The following is an 18627-nucleotide window of genomic DNA, read 5'->3' as shown; positions in this document are numbered from 1 at the left end:
TGCATATCCCATTTCATTCTCCGGTTGATTACAGTCACATTATCGTCAGCCATGTGCAGACTTACTGGAAACTTAAAACAGGACTTCATCCAGAACGGAGGTCCCGCGGTGAAGCCCCATCCGCGTCCCCTCATGGCTGTGACCACGGAAATATCATAGAATAGAAGGGAACACGTTCCATAGAGGCCGGGCTATAGAAATGGGCCCAATCAGATCCACATGGGAAGGGCTCCCCACCAAAGAGCTGCTGTGAGGGGGCAGGAGGTCATACTACAGGTGTGAACGGGCACTACATTACGCACTTTGCTGCCTAGGAACCAATCTAGTGATCATTGACCTATCAGCTTGTTGTATATCAGAAGTTGTGAACGCGCCTGTATAACGGATTACAGCGCCGCCTAGTCAAGTCCTAATGGGAAAATGTGCTTGTTCCCCCAATTACATGAATTCTGGGGCTCCATACCCCCCACTCGTCTCCATACCTGCCAGACAATAACCAAGTCTACTGACTGGAATTACCACTTAGATTCCACGGTCACTACTGACTGCAGCATCTGACATGGGGAAGGGGCCCCCTCTGCACGCCCATCAGTGCCTCTCAATCCTATCAGGGGGGGTTCCATGACGTCGTATTACGGTATGTGATTAAAGGGGTAGGATTCATTAAAGAATCACAGGTTCAAGTCCTAGGAAGACGAAGAACAATTAAGTTTAATAGAAAATTTGTAAAAAATAAGAAAGTCCAGCCCCCTAAGAAAATATTTTTTCCACTTAAAATTTAAAAAAGATGTATGGTACCACCAAAATTATAAGGACCTAGTGCTATACGGTATTAGTGTTACTCACTTATACAGTCCTGATCAAAAGTTTAAGACCACTTAAAAAATTGCAAAAACTCCTATTTAGCATGGCGGGATCTTACCAAGGTTCCAAGTGGAGCTTCCACATGCAACAAGAAGAAATGGGAGTGAGAAAAAACTTTTTTGGAGCATTCAATTTAATAAAAACAACGAATAAACTGAAACAGGCTGTTTTTCAACTGATCAAAACTTTAGGACCACACCTCCAAAAAAGCCCTAAACACCCCCAAAACAGAAATCCAACTTCCAAACATGAACTCAGTAATGAGTAGCTCCGCCATTATTGTTTCGGCATGCTTGATGCAAGCGTTTCCATGAGGTGAGTGGGAACATTTCTCCAAGTGGTGAAGACGGCCGCACGAAGGCCATCTACTGTCTGGAACTGTTGTCCATTTTTGTAAACTTCCCTTGCCCTCCATCCCCAAAGGTTCTCAATTGGATTTAGATCAGGGGAACACGCAGGATGGGCCAAAAGAGTGATGTTATTCTCCTGGAAGAAGTCCCTTGTCCTGCGGGCATTGTGTCCTGTAGCGTTGTCCTGTTACCACACAGACGAGGGCCCTCAGTCATGAGGAATGCTCTCTGCAACATCTGGACATCGCCAGCGCCCGTTTGACGCCCCTGCACTTCCTGAAGCTCCATTGTTCCACTGAAGGAAAAAGCCCCCCAGACCATTATGGCGCCCCCTCCACTGTGGTGCGTAGAAAACATCTCAGGTGGGATCTGCTTGTCATGCCAGTAACGTTGGAAACCATCAGGACCATCAAGGTTACATTTTTTCTCATCAGAGAATAAAACTTTCTTCCACCTTTGAATGTCCCATGTTTGTTTCTCTCTTGCAAAGTCCAAGCGAGCAGTTCTGTGGCGTTCAAGGAGACGAGGTCTTTGAAGCCCTCCAGTCTCAGATGCCGTCTGATGGTTATGGGGCTGCAGTCGGCCCCGCTAAGGGCCTTAATTTGGGTTGACGATCGTCCAGTGTCTTGACGGACAGCCAATTGGATCCTCCGGCTCAGTGCTGATGACATTTTTTGGGTCTTCCACTTGACTTTTTTGTTCCATAACCCTCAGGATCATTTAAGAAATTCCAAATGACTGTCTTACTGCGTCCGGCCTCAGCAGCGATGGCGCGCTGTGAGAGACCCTGCTTATGCAGCTCAACAACCCGACCACGTTCAAAAAGGGAGAGTTTTTTGGCTTTGCCATCACAACGTGTGACTACCTGACAGAAAGTGACAATGAATCCACAGCTTTGCACAGATTTGGCCTTTTAAAGGCATGTGCTCCTAAACTATGGATCAGCTGAAAAACAGCCGGTTTCAGTTTATTCGTTATTTTCATTAAATTGAATGCTCAAAAAATGTTCTGTCTCCCTCCGATCTCTTCTTGTTGCATGGTGAAGCTCTACTTGGAACCTTGTTAAGATCCAACAATGTAAAATAGGATTTTTTGCCATTTTTCAAGTGGTCTTAAACTTTTGATCAGGACTGTATATCTCTGACATATTCCACAGCGCTGTATAGATATTACCATCCCTCTGTCCCCAGGAGCTCACAATCTATGTTCCCTATCTTTATGTCTTTGGAGTATGAGAAACAAACACGGGAAAAGATGTAACACTCCATGCAGATGTGATCCATGGTCAGATCTAGGATTCCAGTGTGCAGGGCACCAGTGCTAACCACTGAGCCACCACTAACCCCTGAGCCACCGAGCTGGCCATAGTAAAAAGCTAACCTGATTTATACCGCGCTGCTCATGGGGAGGAATTAAATGCAATAAATAATGACGCCATTGACGGTTTTCCCTATTAACCCTCCAAATAATTATAAACCAAAATCATGCAAAAAATAAAATAAGAAACCTGGTCCTGCTGAAGCCCCACAATAGGCTGGTCCTTAAAGGGGTGGCCCAGCTTTCAAGCCTTTTTTTTTTTTTTTGGACTCTGTTCAGTGGTCTTTCAGACAGATGGACAGAGTCACTCTGTAGCCAGTGACTGGCCTCAGCAGAGAGGTGTCCACAAGCGACACCTGGGGACACGTCATTGGCTGCAGCGATGCACAGGAGCCCGTCCGTCCAGACGTTTACAGGATGGTGACTGGAACAGCGGGGAGCAGGTAAATGTGGATGGTTCTACAGGTGCAATATGCTGCAGGAGTCTGTTAAAGTCCCAAAGGCAGGGCAACCCCTGCAAGGGGTTAACATTAGTCCATTCCATAGAGAGATTCCCTGATACAACACTACCACCAAAGGCGGCCTTTACAGCGAGGAGTGGCCATGTCCCATACTCTTCCCAAACCCCTCCTACCAGTCACTTCCGTTCTTGCAGTCTGGTAGGACTTGCCCTTTAAATCTCATGTCCTGAATGACTCGCATGTCGGCGCGGGTAACTGGACATACAATGCCTGCGAACACCACAAGCATGCAGCGAGGCGTGGACGTCAGCAATTACTGCGAGCAACTCCGGCAAATCCTTCTGCATGAGAGGAAGGGAAATGAGCGTCTCGGGCCTGAGCGAATGTCCGCTTATGAAATTCGTTCACACTTCGTTTGTTGGTGAAAGGTGAATTGCGTTAGGCTACTTTCACACTGGCGTTTTGGTTTTCCGTTTCTGAGATCCGTTCAGGGCTCAGCGTCCAAAACGGATCAGTTTTGCCCTAATGCATTCTGAATGGAGAAGTATCCGCTCAGAATGCGTCAGTTTGCCTCCGATCCGTCTCCATTCCGCTCGGGAGGCCGACACCAAAACGCTGCCTGCAGCCAAACTGATCCGTCCTGGCACACAATGTAAGTCAATGGGGACGGATCCGTTTTCTCTGGCACAATAGAAAACGGATCCGTCCCCCATTGACTTTCAATGGTGTTCAAGACGGATCCTTTATGGCTATAGAAGACATAATAAAACCGGATCCGTTCATGACTGATGCAGGCGGTTGTATTATTGTAACGCAATGTGTTTTTGCAGATCCATGAAGGATCCGTTAGATCCATAGACTTCTATTATGATGGAATGCCTCTGTTATGCATTCCGTCATAGAATTGCGTTATGGTCCGTGGTAACAGAATCCATAACGCAATTCACCTTTTCCCAACAAACGAAGTGTGAACGAATTTCATAAGCGGAAATTCGCTCATCTCTACTCGCGATGTCTGGAGGAGCCCAGAGCACAGCACATCCAGCAGACTCTTCAAACATGACCGCAGAACGAGCGAGCAGATTTGTAGATGACTGCAGGAACGGGTGGTGAAGAACCGTCAACTGGGCGCCAATACTTACGGGTCTGGGTGTGTAATAATCTCCTCTCTTCATAGGCCTACCGCCCCGTAAACCGCAAATATGAAGAAAAATCACCTGCCGTGTTTGTACACAGCTTCCATGCAGAGCTCCGTGTCTCCATGGTTACAAATTTCAAACACGTCTCGTGTAGTTTAACCTTTTTCACGCGCTGTTCCTTTCCATCCGCCTCCTTTTTCGGTCTAGATTTTTAGCAGAACATAAAGGGCAGAGGAAAGTTTGCTACAATGCATCAGTGCATGTAAAATGAATCCGTCTTCTAGACTCTAGAGCAGGCATCCTCAAACTGCGGCCCTCCAGCTGTTGCAAAACTACAACTCCCAGCATGCCTGAACAGCTTACAGGTATAAGCCTACAGCAGGGCATTGTGGGAGTTGAAGTTTTACAACAGCTGGAGGGCCGCAGTTTGAGGATGCCTGCTCTAGAGTCCAAGCTGCAGGTTGTCTAGACTGGATACAATGTAGCAAAAAAGTTATCATAGATATTATGTTTCAAGAATGTTTCCATTAGCTGACAGCAAGCAGAAACCATAAACAACAGTAACGTTTTGTCATGACCGGGGTCAGTTATGTCTTCTTTGCATTTACCTTGCATGAACATACAGAACATCTGTCTTCTTTTAGGGTCCAGACTTGGCCGTTGCGTTTCAGCCCGCCTTCATGGGGACAGTCTCCCGTACAAGACGGTCCGGACGTGCAAAGACAGTCAAATCCGCCTTCTAAGTTGACGCAAGCTGAATCGTTCCAGCACGTGTGAGTCCTTAAAGCGCATTCATCAATGTCTGCAAAGACAAAATGCATTTCAGTCATTCAATTCAAAGTATGTTTCTGACCTTATAGGGGTTGTTCACATTTGGGGACGTTTTCTACAGACACACTGCTCACCCATGTGTCACGTGACTTGTGACTGCTGCAGCCATTTATTGTCTTCAGCAGTCACCTGACCCACGACAAATTGGTGTAGGGAGACCTGGGACCTACAGGGCAGCAATGGAGCCAAAACGCAATGGCAGGGATCAGGCCTCTGACCGCGATGGGGGGCCTGCAGAAAATGTCCCTGGGGGTGAACAACCTCTTTAAAGAAGCACTTCCACAAACATGTTTATTCTCTGACCTGTTAGAAAGGTGCATGATGTAAACTGTAGTGAAGGTAATTTTTCTACTAGTGACTAGAGTTATAACCTCCCTTCTGATCCTCAGCTGTGTCATGTGACCAGCACTCTGACTTTCCAAATAATACAGCATCTTATGTGTGGACAGGCAGTCAGTTTCTCTATGTATTCTTATGGAAGCCTTAATGTCAGTCTCTCGGGAATGAATAGAGAAGTAACTGACTTTCTGTCCTGTGTCGGTTAGAGAGGCAGAGTTCTGGTCACATGACAAAGCTGAGGATCAGAAGGGAGGTTATAACGCACAGATTTCCTTCAGTAACGTTTACATCAAGTACCTTTCTAACAGGTCAGAGTGTTTAAGTTACATCATGCCATATGTGTCCATCAGATCCAGAACTCTGCATTCAAACAAGGTGCATTATGGGAATTCAGATGAAAGCTCCATAATTGAGTCAGGATTGCAGGGTGTAGAGGATCCACCATTTACAAAAAGTGATAAAGGTGCCTTATCTACCCCTATCCCACACAATCCCCTTCACACGTCAGCATCTCCCATAGAAGTAATCTCTAGTCTACAGGTTCCTATGGTACATGTGGCTGCTGTAAATCAAATCTCTAAATCCTTTTGCGCTGTGCCAGTCTCGTGGAGCACTCAGTCGCATGCCGGATAGTCCTTTGGCACTTGCTACAACTATATTCTGCAGGTGGGTCTCTTTCTCTTGTAGGAGATTGTGGCTCATCCCTGGTCAGGGCCCCTTACAGGACCGGGCAATGAATTACAAGGCAGATACCAATAGGTGGCACTGGAGAATCTCTAGCCATGGAGCCCCCTACCCCACCCAGTATGCCTGCGTCAGTCACTGCAGGGCGCAAAACGCAACTCCTCCATTTAATGAAGCCTATAAAAATGTAATTCAATAAAAAAAAATGCATTTGACAACCAATTTTTCTGACTTTTATGTTGGAAAAAGTGGAACAGGTGCTTTAAAATGATGGCACTCATTCTGAACATCATATTTAGCTCTGCTACACCGCTGCTGCAGCGCCTCCTCCCCCGTGTCTACCGGATAGGCATGTGACATTTTACGGCTTGTGCTGCCAAACAAAAGAAAAGCATGAAGTCCTTCTAAATGTCTCCTCGCTCCCAGATGCGGTTATGAAATATGTCGGCGCGATAAAATGGAGGCCGCGCGCACTCTGATTCATAAAACCCCTCATAAGTCAATTTTAGAATCTGGAACACACAATATCGCGCAGCAATCCTCACAAGTGATGTTTTCCTCCCACAAAACACAGCAATTACTTTATAATGTAACGTTTCATTGTGCAGATTTACGGCGTGGGCAGCAGGATCGGCGCGCAGATTTACCGCCCTAAACAGAAATAAATAAAGGGGGGGGGGGGGACGCAGTCAGTCTAAGAATGAGAGACGAAGGGACATTCTTATGTATTTCATGCTACAGTTAATCCGATGCTCCTGGGACCTGTAGTTCCACAGCGTGTCACAATTTGCTGTGTGTGCTGGTTCTTGCTCTGCCCGCAGGTGCGAATACTGACAAGTGAGATGCGTATACGGACAGCCCCATCATATGGCATCTTCCATGACGATCCGCTGATCGTTGCCTTCTGGAATCCACCGTAAAGCTGCTGTTACTGCTAATCTGTTTGCGGGGCTCAATGTATGTGGCACTGAGAGAAGTCACTGGGTCACCTGGGGGGATTCATCACCAGTGCAACCAGTCATCGGCTGCAGAAGCGTGTGTGGTCCCCTATCTGTGCTGGAAGTTTATAAGTGGGTGGTAACAGCAGTGGTGGGGAGCAGATCAGTGATGTCACAGTGCAGGGATAATACACACAGTGATGTCACAGTACAGGGATAATAATCAGTGATGTCACAGTGCAGGGATAATACACACAGTGATGTCACAGTACAGGGATAATACACACAGTGATGTCACAGTTCAGGGATAATAATCAGTGATGTCACAGTGCAGAGATAATAATCAGTGATGTCACAGTACTGTGACATCACTGATTATTATCCCTGCACTGTGACATCGCTGTGTGTATTATCCCTGTACTGTGACATCACTGTGTGTATTATCCCTGTACTGTGACATCGCTGTGTGTATTATCCCTGTACTGTGACATCACTGTGTGTATTATCCCTGTACTGTGACATCACTGTGTGTATTATCTCTGTACTGTGACATCACTGTGTGTATTATCTCTGTACTGTGACATCGCTGTGTGTATTATCCCTGTACTGCGACATCGCTGTGTGTATTATCCCTGCACTGTGACATCACTGTGTGTATTATCCCTGTACTGTGACATCACTGTGTGTATTATCCCTGCACTGTGACATCGCTGTGTGTATTATCCCTGTACTGTGACATCACTGTGTGTATTATCCCTGTACTGTGACATCGCTGTGTGTATTATCCCTGCACTGTGACATCACTGTGTGTATTATCCCTGTACTGTGACATCACTGTGTGTATTATCCCTGTGCTGTGACATCACTGATTATTATCCCTGTACTGTGACATCACTGTGTGTATTATCCCTGTACTGTGACATCACTGATTATTATCCCTGCACTGTGAAATCGCTGTGTGTATTATCCCTGTACTGTGACATCACTGATTATTATCCCTGCACTGTGACATCACTGTGTGTATTATCCCTGTACTGTGACATCACTGTGTGTATTATCCCTGTGCTGTGACATCACTGTGTGTATTATCCCTGTGCTGTGACATCACTGATTATTATCCCTGTACTGTGACATCACTGTGTGTATTATCCCTGTACTGTGACATCACTGTGTGTATTATCCCTGTACTGTGACATCACTGTGTGTATTATCCCTGTGCTGTGACATCACTGTGTGTATTATCTCTGTACTGTGACATCACTGTGTGTATTCTCTGCTGTGACATCACTGTGTGTATTATCTCTGTACTGTGACATCACTGTGTGTATTATCCCTGTACTGTGACATCACTGTGTGTATTATCTCTGTACTGTGACACTGCTGTGTGTATTATCTCTGTACTGTGACATCACTGTGTGTATTCTCTGCTGTGACATCACTGTGTGTATTATCTCTGTACTGTGACATCGCTGTGTGTATTATCCCTGCACTGTGACATCACTGTGTGTATTATCCCTGTACTGTGACATCGCTGTGTGTATTATCCCTGTACTGTGACATCGCTGTGTGTATTATCCCTGTACTGTGACATCGCTGTGTGTATTATCCCTGCACTGTGACATCACTGTGTGTATTATCCCTGTACTGTGACATCACTGATTATTATCCCTGCACTGTGAAATCGCTGTGTGTATTATCCCTGTACTGTGACATCACTGTGTGTATTCTCTGCTGTGACATCACTGTGTGTATTATCTCTGTACTGTGACATCACTGTGTGTATTATCCCTGTACTGTGACATCACTGTGTGTATTCTCTGCTGTGACATCACTGTGTGTATTATCCCTGTACTGTGACATCGCTGTGTGTATTATCTCTGTACTGTGACATCACTGTGTGTATTATCCCTGTACTGTGACATCACTGTGTGTATTCTCTGCTGTGACATCACTGTGTGTATTATCCCTGTACTGTGACATCGCTGTGTGTATTATCTCTGTACTGTGACATCACTGTGTTTATTATCCCTGTGATGTGACATCAGTGTGTTTATTATCCCTGTGCTGTGACATCACTGTGTGTATTATCCCTGTACTGTGACATCACTGTGTGTATTATCTTTGTACTGTGACATCACTGTGTTTATTATCCCTGTACTGTGACATCACTGTGTGTATTATCCCTGTACTGTGACATCGCTGTGTGTATTATCTTTGTACTGTGACATCACTGTGTTTATTATCCCTGTACTGTGACATCACTGTGTGTATTATCCCTGTACTGTGACATCACTGATTATTATCCTTGCACTGTGACATCACTGTGTGTATTATCCCTGTACTGTGACATCACTGTGTGTATTATCCCTGTACTGTGACATCACTGTGTGTATTATCCCTGCACTGTAACATCACTGTGTATATTATCCCTGCAGTGTGACATCACTGTGTGCATTATCTTTGTACTGTGACATCACTGTGTGTATTATCCCTGTACTGTGACATCACTGTGTTTATTACCCCTGTGCTGTGACATCACTGTGTGTATTATCCCTGTGCTGTGACATCACTGTGTGTATTATCTCTGTGCTGTGACATCACTGTGTTTATTATCTCAGTATAGGGATAATAACCACAGTGATGTCACAGTACAGGGATAATACACACAGTGATGTCACAGTACAGGGATAATTGCAAACTGTAACATGTAAAGTTACTCCTTTCATATCGGACACATAGAATGCCTTCACTCATTTCAACCCATATCTCATTATTCAGTTTTAACTCTTGAGCGCTCTCAAACACTGAGCACCATCTTGGTTTACGTGACGCTAATTTGTTCTTAGGGCGATTCAAGCGCCTCCTCATCGCGCAGTCTCAGACTTTCTCGTCATTGATCGGCTGGTACCAGCTTTTCATTGCTACAAGGATCACTACGGGTTTTGGCTCTAAATAACTGGTCAAATAACTGAAGTATGAACTTGGACGTAAGCAAACTTTTTGGAAAACTCAGGTACACTTTAAAATGTGTGCACAGTGCCAGGTGGCAGCTGTAAAGCTCTGCGCATTCATAGATGGGAAGACGATGAAATATCGGGCTGGCTTCTCGCGTGTCATTTGATTGAAGCTCCGTATAATGAGAAGTTACAGTTGGAGGGGAATGTATTGACCCTATAGATTTACTAGACACCAGATCTGAGTCCAGGGGATCGAGTCTCTTCTCCATAGATACAGTACTTTGTCCCCATATTACCTGCCCCATTTTGGCACCCACTTATCGGAAGCCATGACAACACACCTGGGGTTTGACAAATATGCGAATTACCTGGAGCGTAGGGACCGTTTAATATCCCGGCTTATGATCGGCTCCACTGGAGAGAAGCCTTCACTGTATGAAACCAATTTTACAGATAAAATTCATCACCAGCAGAAAATCAATGGCATATTAAGGATCAGGGGCTGGACACGCATTACGGCCTAATTGGATTATACGTCAGCCGGGTAGCCCGTGCTTGGATTCAGCGCCGATCGCCATGTGCGCTCAATCAGACCATGGGCGCTTAAACTGGCAAATATTCTAAGAATTGATTCTCGCTTCCACCTGGAAAATGAATTAACACGTTGCCTTTGTTGTACAGTCGCTGCCTGGGAATAATTGGCCAATAAGATGTAAACATGTCTTAGGAAACCGGATTAGGGGACAAGGTGCGGGCCGGGGCTCGCCGCTCAAAGCTGGCAGGACTTTACGGATGAACTCGGAAGCCGGTCGCCTGCAGACTGCACGTAATTGCTTTACTTATGACAGTAAAATCTAATTCGCCTTCCTTGCAATTTAGCAGATTTATAGAAAGCCAGATGTTGGCAATTATGGATGCCGGCATTACGCGGATTCTCCGGAAGACTCACTTGTTTGCACTGAACAAAGCCAACTGAATCCATTATACATTTCTCCAGGGAGGCAAAGTGCGAACAATGGTAGCCCATTAGCAGATTGTCAGCTCTGCGCTCCGCGGGAACACCACGTATGGGGAAGTATACGGGTACAGTAGTTATATACAGGTGTTGTGTCTATAGGATACAGTATATGTGGTGGAGGAGTATACGGGTACAGTAGTTATATACAGGTAATGTGTGTCTATAGGATACAGTGTATATATATATATATATATATATGGGGGAGTATATGGGTACAGTAGTTATATACAGGTAATGTGTGTCTATAGGATACAGTGTATATATATATATATGGGGGAGTATACGGGTACAGTAGTTATATACAGGTAATGTGTGTCTATAGGATACAGTGTATATATATATATGGGGGAGTATACGGGTACAGTAGTTATATACAGGTAATGTGTGTCTATAGGATACAGTGTATATATATATGGGGGAGTATACGGGTACAGTAGTTATATACAGATGATGTGAAGTTGTCTGTAGGGTACAGTATGCATATCTCATACAGTGTGCAGTAGTTTTATATATATATATATGCAGTATATCATAAGGGTAGTCGTGCGTCTATAGTATATAGAGGTCTAGTATGCAGAGAATGTACAGTAGTTATCATATAGAACTACTTTATATCATACGGAGGATTTAGGGGCACAAACACGTGATATATAAAGGTATATAATGCAGAGTATAATCTTCTTACATAGGGATATATTACTGAGGCAGTATCGATGCACCTATATGATACAGTCCTGATCAAAAGTTTAAGACCACTTGAAAAATGGCAAACAAATCGTATTTAGCATGGCGGGATCTTAACAAGGTTCCAAGTGGAGCTTCACCAAGCAACAAGAAGAAATGGGAGCGAGACAGAACATTTTTTGAGCATTTAATTTAATGAAAATAACGATTAAACTGAAACCGGTTGTTTTTCAGCTGATCCATAGTTTAGGACCACAAGCCTTTAAGGCCAAATCTGTGCAAATCTGTGGATTCATTGTCACTTTCTGTCAGGTAGTCACACGTTGTGATGGCAAAGGCAAAAAAACTCTCCCTTTTTGAACGTGGTCGGGTTGTTGAGCTGCATAAGCAGGGTCTCTCACAGCGCGCCATCGCTGCGGAGGTGGGACGCAGTAAGACAGTCATTTGGAATTTCTTAAATGATCCGGAGGGTTATGGATAGGGCTGCAACGATTAATCGATGTAATCGATTATATTCGATAACTGGATTCGTTGTCGACGAATCCAGTTATCGAATAATCGCCGATTCGTTGCTATGCGGGCGGGCGCTGCATCTTTATTTTACCTCTTTACAATGACGCTCCTGTAACAGCCAGGCAGAGCGGACGGCGGCGTAACGTCACTCACTCACATGACACGCCTGCTCCGCCTCCTTCATTCATGAGGTGGGCGGAGCAGGTGCGTCACGTGAGTGAGTGACGTTGCGCCGCCGTCCGCTCTGCCTGGCTGTTACAGGAGCGTCATTGTAAAAAGGTAAAATAAAGATGCAGTGATTAATCCGACTTATAAGCATCGTGGCCGGGGCTGTTATGGGGAGGGGGGGGGGGTCTGTGTATAGCACTGCTATGGGGAGGAGGGGGGGTCTGTGTATGGCACTGCTATGGGGAGGAGGGGGGGGGTCTGTGTATAGCACTGCTATGGGGAGGAGGGGGGGTCTGTGTATGGCACTGCTATGGGGAGGATCTGTCTATGGCACTGCTATGGGGAGGGGGGTCTGTGTATAGCACTGCTATGGGGAGGAGGGGGGGTCTGTGTATGGCACTGCTATGGGGAGGGGGGGGGGTCTGTGTATAGCACTGCTATGGGGAGGAGGGGGGGTCTGTGTATGGCACTGCTATGGGGAGGATCTGTCTATGGCACTGCTATGGGGAGGGGGGTCTGTGTATAGCACTGCTATGGGGAGGAGGGGGGGTCTGTGTATAGCACTGCTATGGGGAGGATCTGTCTATGGCACTGCTATGGGGAGGGGGGTCTGTGTATAGCACTGCTATGGGGAGGAGGGGGGGTCTGTGTATGGCACTGCTATGGGGAGGATCTGTCTATGGCACTGCTATGGGGAGGGGGGTCTGTGTATAGCACTGCTATGGGGAGGAGGGGGGGTCTGTGTATGGCACTGCTATGGGAAGGGGGATCTGTGCACTGTTATGAGGAAAGGGATCTGTGCACTGTTATGCCCATAACAGTGCACATATCCCCCTCTCCATAACAGCGCCACCCACAGATCCCCCTCTCCATAACTACGCCGTCCACAGATACCCCTCTCCATAACTACGCCGACCACAGATCCCCCTCTCCATAACTACGCCGACCACAGATCCCCCCCCTAAGTGTCGTCCACAGATCCCCCCCTAAGTGTCGTCCACAGATCCCCCCCTAAGTGTCGTCCACAGATCCCCCCCTAAGTGTCGTCCACAGATCCCCCCCCTAAGTGTCGTCCACAGATCCCCCCCTAAGTGTCGTCCACAGATCCCCCCCTAAGTGTCGTCCACAGATCCCCCCCTAAGTGTCGTCCACAGATCCCCCCCTAAGTGTCGTCCACAGATCCCCCCCTAAGTGTCGTCCACAGATCCCCCCCTAAGTGTCGTCCACAGATCCCCCCCTAAGTGTCGTCCACAGATCCCCCCCTAAGTGTCGTCCACAGATCCCCCCCTAAGTGTCGTCCACAGATCCCCCCCTAATAGTGTCGTCCACAGATCCCCCCCTAATAGTGTCGTCCACAGAGCCCCCCCTAATAGTGTCGTCCACAGAGCCCCCCCTAATAGTGTCGTCCACAGAGCCCCCCCTAATAGTGTCGTCCACAGAGCCCCCCTAATAGTGTCGTCCACAGAGCCCCCCTAATAGTGTCGTCCACAGAGCCCCCCTAATAGTGTCGTCCACAGAGCCCCCCTAATAGTGTCGTCCACAGAGCCCCCCTAATAGTGTCGTCCACAGAGCCCCCCTAATAGTGTCGTCCACAGAGCCCCCCCTAATAGTGTCGTCCACAGAGCCCCCCCTAATAGTGTCGTCCACAGAGCCCCCCTAATAGTGTCGTCCACAGAGCCCCCCTAATAGTGTCGTCCACAGAGCCCCCCTAATAGTGTCGTCCACAGAGCCCCCCTAATAGTGTCGTCCACAGAGCCCCCCTAATAGTGTCGTCCACAGAGCCCCCCTAATAGTGTCGTCCACAGAGCCCCCCTAATAGTGTCGTCCACAATTTGTTTTAATATGGCCTTTGAACATCATTTTTCAAGTAAGATCATATAAACCTCTGTTTTGTAATTTTGTCGTTTTTCCCGATTAATCGATTAATCGTAGAAATTAATCGGCAACTAATCGATTATTCAAATAATCGTTAGATGCAGCCCTAGTTATGGAACAAAAAAGTCAAGTGGAAGACCCCAAAAAAATGTCATCAGCACTGAGCCGGAGGATCCAATTGGCTGTCTGACAAGATACTGGACGATCCTCGACCCAAATTAAGGCCCTTACTGGTGCTGACTGCAGCCCCATAACCATCAGACGCCATCTGAGACTGGAGGGCTTCAAAGACAAAAAACGTCTTCAAAGACCTCGTCTCCTTGAATGCCACAGAACTGCTCGTTTGGACTTTGCCAGAGAGCACCAAACATGGGACATTCAAAGGTGGAAGAAAGTCTTATTCTCTGATGAGAAAAAATGTAACCTTGATGGTCCTGATGGTTTCCAACGTTACTGGCATGACAAGCGGATCCCACCTGACAGTGGCGTAAGGATCGCCATAGCAACCATAGCAGTGGCTATGGGGCCCTACGCCACTGGGGGCCCGCCCGTCCGGACCGCATCATTTTTATTTTTTTTTATAATCACAGCACTTACAGGCAGCCAGGGCCGACCGCCCGCCCAGTGTAGTGGGCGAGGCGCGGGCGGTCCAACATGAGGTAGGCCGGCGGATGCGGTGGAGGGGGCCGGAACGGGGCGTAGCGGAGGCGGAGCCAGGCTGGCACCAGCACCGCCCGTAGTGCAGGAAAAGAATGAATTTCCCCGCCCCCTCCACCGCCTGAGTCCGCCTCCTGAGTCCTCCCACCCAGTCCCTCTAGTTAGTAGGAGGCGGACTCAGGCGGTGGAGGGGGCGGGGCCGGGGCAGGCCCAGGCCGGGGGGGGGGGGAATGTGATTGTTACCTGTCCTGCTGTGTGGAGGAGGGACTGGGAGTGGGACGAGGAAGACTGGTCCCGGACTCCCGCCTAAAACTTACTACTGCTGTCACTGGATGGCACAGAGGGGTGATGGCACCTACTTCTCCAGGCTGCCTGTGAGGACCAGACATCAGCTGTCTACAGGAAAGGTAAGTGTCTGTCTGTAGAAATAGTGTCTGTCTGTCTGTAGAAATAGGTGTATAACTACTTGAAAGTTCATGTGTATGTAATGTGTGTGTGTGTGTGTGTGTATATATATATATATATATATATATACATACACACAGTATATATGTCCATATATGTGGTGAGTGCGTATGTGAGTCTGTCCATGTATGTAGTGAGTGCCTGTATGAGTGCGTCCATGTATGTAGTGAGTGCCTGTATTAGAGCGTCCATGTATGTGGTGAGTGTATGAGTGCCTCCATGTATATGGTGAGTGCCTGTATGAGTGAGTGCCTGTATGAGTGCGTCCATGTATGTAGTGAGTGCCTGTATGAGTGCGTCCATGTATGTAGTGAGTGCCTGTATGAGTGCGTCCATGTATGTAGTGAGGTCCTGTATTAGAGCATCCATGTATGTGGTGAGTGTATGAGTGCCTCCATGTATATGGTGAGTGCCTGTATACGTGCGTCCATGTATGTGGTGAGTGCCTGTATGAGTGCGTCCATGTATGTAGTGAGTGCGTCCATGTATGTAGTGAGTGCCTGTATTAGAGCGTCCATGTATGTGGTGAGTGTATGAGTGCCTCCATGTATATGGTGAGTGCCTGTATGAGTGAGTGCCTGTATGAGTGCGTCCATGTATGTAGTGAGTGCCTGTATGAGTGCGTCCATGTATGTAGTGAGTGCCTGTATGAGTGCGTCCATGTATGTAGTGAGGTCCTGTATTAGAGCATCCATGTATGTGGTGAGTGTATGAGTGCCTCCATGTATATGGTGAGTGCCTGTATACGTGCGTCCATGTATGTGGTGAGTGCCTGTATGAGTGCGTCCATGTATGTGGTGAATGCGTGTATGAGTGCGTCCATTAAGTTTGGGAGGGGCCCAGTACAAAAATTTGCTATGGGGCCCAGTCAGTTCTAGCTACGCCCCTGCCACCTGAGATGTTTTCTACGCGCCACAGTGGAGGGGGCGCCATAATGGTCTGGGGTGCTTTTTCCTTCAGTGGAATAATGGAGCTTCAGGAAGTGCAGGGGCGTCAAACGGCCGCTGGCTCTGTCCAGATGTTGCAGAGAGCATTCCTCATGACTGACGGCCCTCGTCTGTGTGGTAACAGGACAACGCTACAGGACACAATGCCCGCAGGACAAGGGACTTCTTCCAGGAGAATAACATCACTCTTTTGGCCCATCCTGCGTGTTCCCCTGATCTATATCCAATTGAGAACCTTTGGGGATGGATGGCAAGGGAAGTTTACAAAAATGGACAACAGTTCCAGACAGTAGATGGCCTTCGTGCGGCCGTCTTCACCACTTGGAGAAATGTTCCCACTCACCTCATGGAAACGCTTGCATCAAGCATGCCGAAACAATAACGGCGGAGCTACTCATTACTGAGGTCATGTTGGATTTCTGTTTTGGGGGGGTTTAGGGCTTTTTTTGGAGGTGTGGTCCTAAACTTTTGATCAGCTGAAAAACAGCCTGTTTCAGTTTATTCGCTGTTTTCATTAAATTGATTGAAAGCTCAAATTTTTTTTTGTCTCACTCCCATCTCTTCCTGTTGCATGTTGAAGCTCTACTTGGAACCTTGTTAGGATCCAGCCATGATAAATAGGAGTTTTTGCCATTTTTCAAGTGGTCTTAAACTTTTGATCAGGACTGTATATAGCGGTATGTTATACAGGGTGTTACTATATAAGTATATAATACTGATAGAGTGCAGTTATTATATACAATAGGTTTATATAATCTGGGTGATGTAGAGGTTTGGATATACTGTATGCTACATAGGGGTATACAGAATGTACAGTATTTATAGCTGTATATAATACGGAGAATGAATTGGATACATATTCATCTATGATATAGGGGTATAGAGTACTCAGGGTATATAAAAGTGCAATCCTCTTATAGAGGGGTATACAATATCTACGATGTAGGGCTCTGACTATAATATACAGGAATATACAATAGAGTGATTATATATTGGTGCGTATAAGACTGAAGTATGTCTGATGTATAGAGGTATATCATATGGAGTGTAGATTTATACTACAGGCAATGAAGGGGTATGTCTATTACATATGTATAGAAGTTATCAAATATACAGTAGATATATAGAATACCGATGATGTAGGGACGTATGATACAGTATATAGAGTATATTTAGAACATAGTTGTATATAATACAAGTGATGTATCTACTCTATGATATATAGGGGATAGATCGTATATAATACACAGATGTCTATACAGAGGATGTAGGGATGAGCCCATATATATATATATGGATAGTTTAGGGGTGTAAATAATAGAGGTACAGAATACAGGGATGTAGGTGTCCGTCTATATATACAGGCATGTTAGAGAGAAGTCTATAATATAGAGCGGTGATGGTGAACCTTTTACAGACCAAGTGCCCAAACTGCAACCCAAACCCCACTTATTTATCGCAAAGTGCCAACACGGTGATTTACCCTGAATACTAATCTAGTACATCTTTTATGTACTTTATCATTTAGATCTAATACCTGCCTACGTTTAATGCGCTGCGCTGATGAAGGGCAGGAAAAACCGAAGGCATATTAGAACGCCATAGACTTTTTCCATGGTGTAGGTGCCCACTGAGAGGACTCTGGGTGCCGCCTCTGGCACCCGTGCCATAGGTTCGCCACCACTGATACAGAGTATAGAAATATATATTAATATTTTTTTATATATAATATAAATATAGAAATAAAAATATATAAAATGATACAGAGTATAGAAAACGTGCAGACAGTGGCTGTCATATACAGGTGGCTACATAATACAGGGGTGGGGGTCATATACCGGTCTATAAAGGTGTGTCTATTAGATATAAGTGCATAGTCTAACGGATGTGAAGGGGTTTATTTTAGGGTTCAGTGTGACCGCACTTGTACAATATGAGATATACTTGGGATCAGTGATGTCACTTGTGCCCCATGATATTTTTCCTGAACTCAAGGGGGGGCAGCAGAGTCGGCCGCTTGGATCATTAAGGCTGGGTTCAGACCTGAGCGTCCTGACCTGAGCGCTGTGTATGCGCGATTCTCCGGCGTCTCACCTACGCGGCTCCAGTAGTATGCGAACGCCCATTGTCGCGCGTTCCCGGAAGTCTATGTACGGGAACGCGCGACAAGACGCCCCAAAGAAGCTCCTGTACTTCTTGGGGCGTCGGGCGTTTTACAGCGCGATCGTACGCGCTGTAAAACGCTCAGGTGAGAACCATTCCCATAGGGAAGCATTGGTTCTTGCCTGTTGAGCGTTTTACAGCGCGTAGGAACGCGCTGTAAAACGCTCAGGTCTGAACCCAGCCTAAAGGCAGAGAATTGCGATGTCAACAGAAATTTGCTTCTAATCCACATTTCCTTTTGTGAACTTCTCAAGCAC

At 46.4% G+C, this 18627-nt stretch overlaps 1 protein-coding gene across 1 annotated transcript in view; it reads right to left on the bottom strand.

Moving 5' to 3' along the window:
* NELL1 (neural EGFL like 1) overlaps nucleotides 1-18627 on the bottom strand; it is an 843611-nt gene that overhangs the window by 21351 nt on the left and 803633 nt on the right. Inside the window, exon 16 of the mRNA XM_044270977.1 lies at nucleotides 4740-4933. Coding sequence (XP_044126912.1) covers nucleotides 4740-4933 — 194 coding nt within the window. The remainder of the gene's footprint in view (nucleotides 1-4739; nucleotides 4934-18627) is intronic.

Source organism: Bufo gargarizans, chromosome 10 (assembly GCF_014858855.1).
Source record: "Bufo gargarizans isolate SCDJY-AF-19 chromosome 10, ASM1485885v1, whole genome shotgun sequence".
Classification (NCBI taxonomy): domain Eukaryota; kingdom Metazoa; phylum Chordata; class Amphibia; order Anura; family Bufonidae; genus Bufo; species Bufo gargarizans.
Note: the sequence above shows the minus strand (reverse complement) of the source record. Positions and strands in the feature narration are given on the sequence as shown.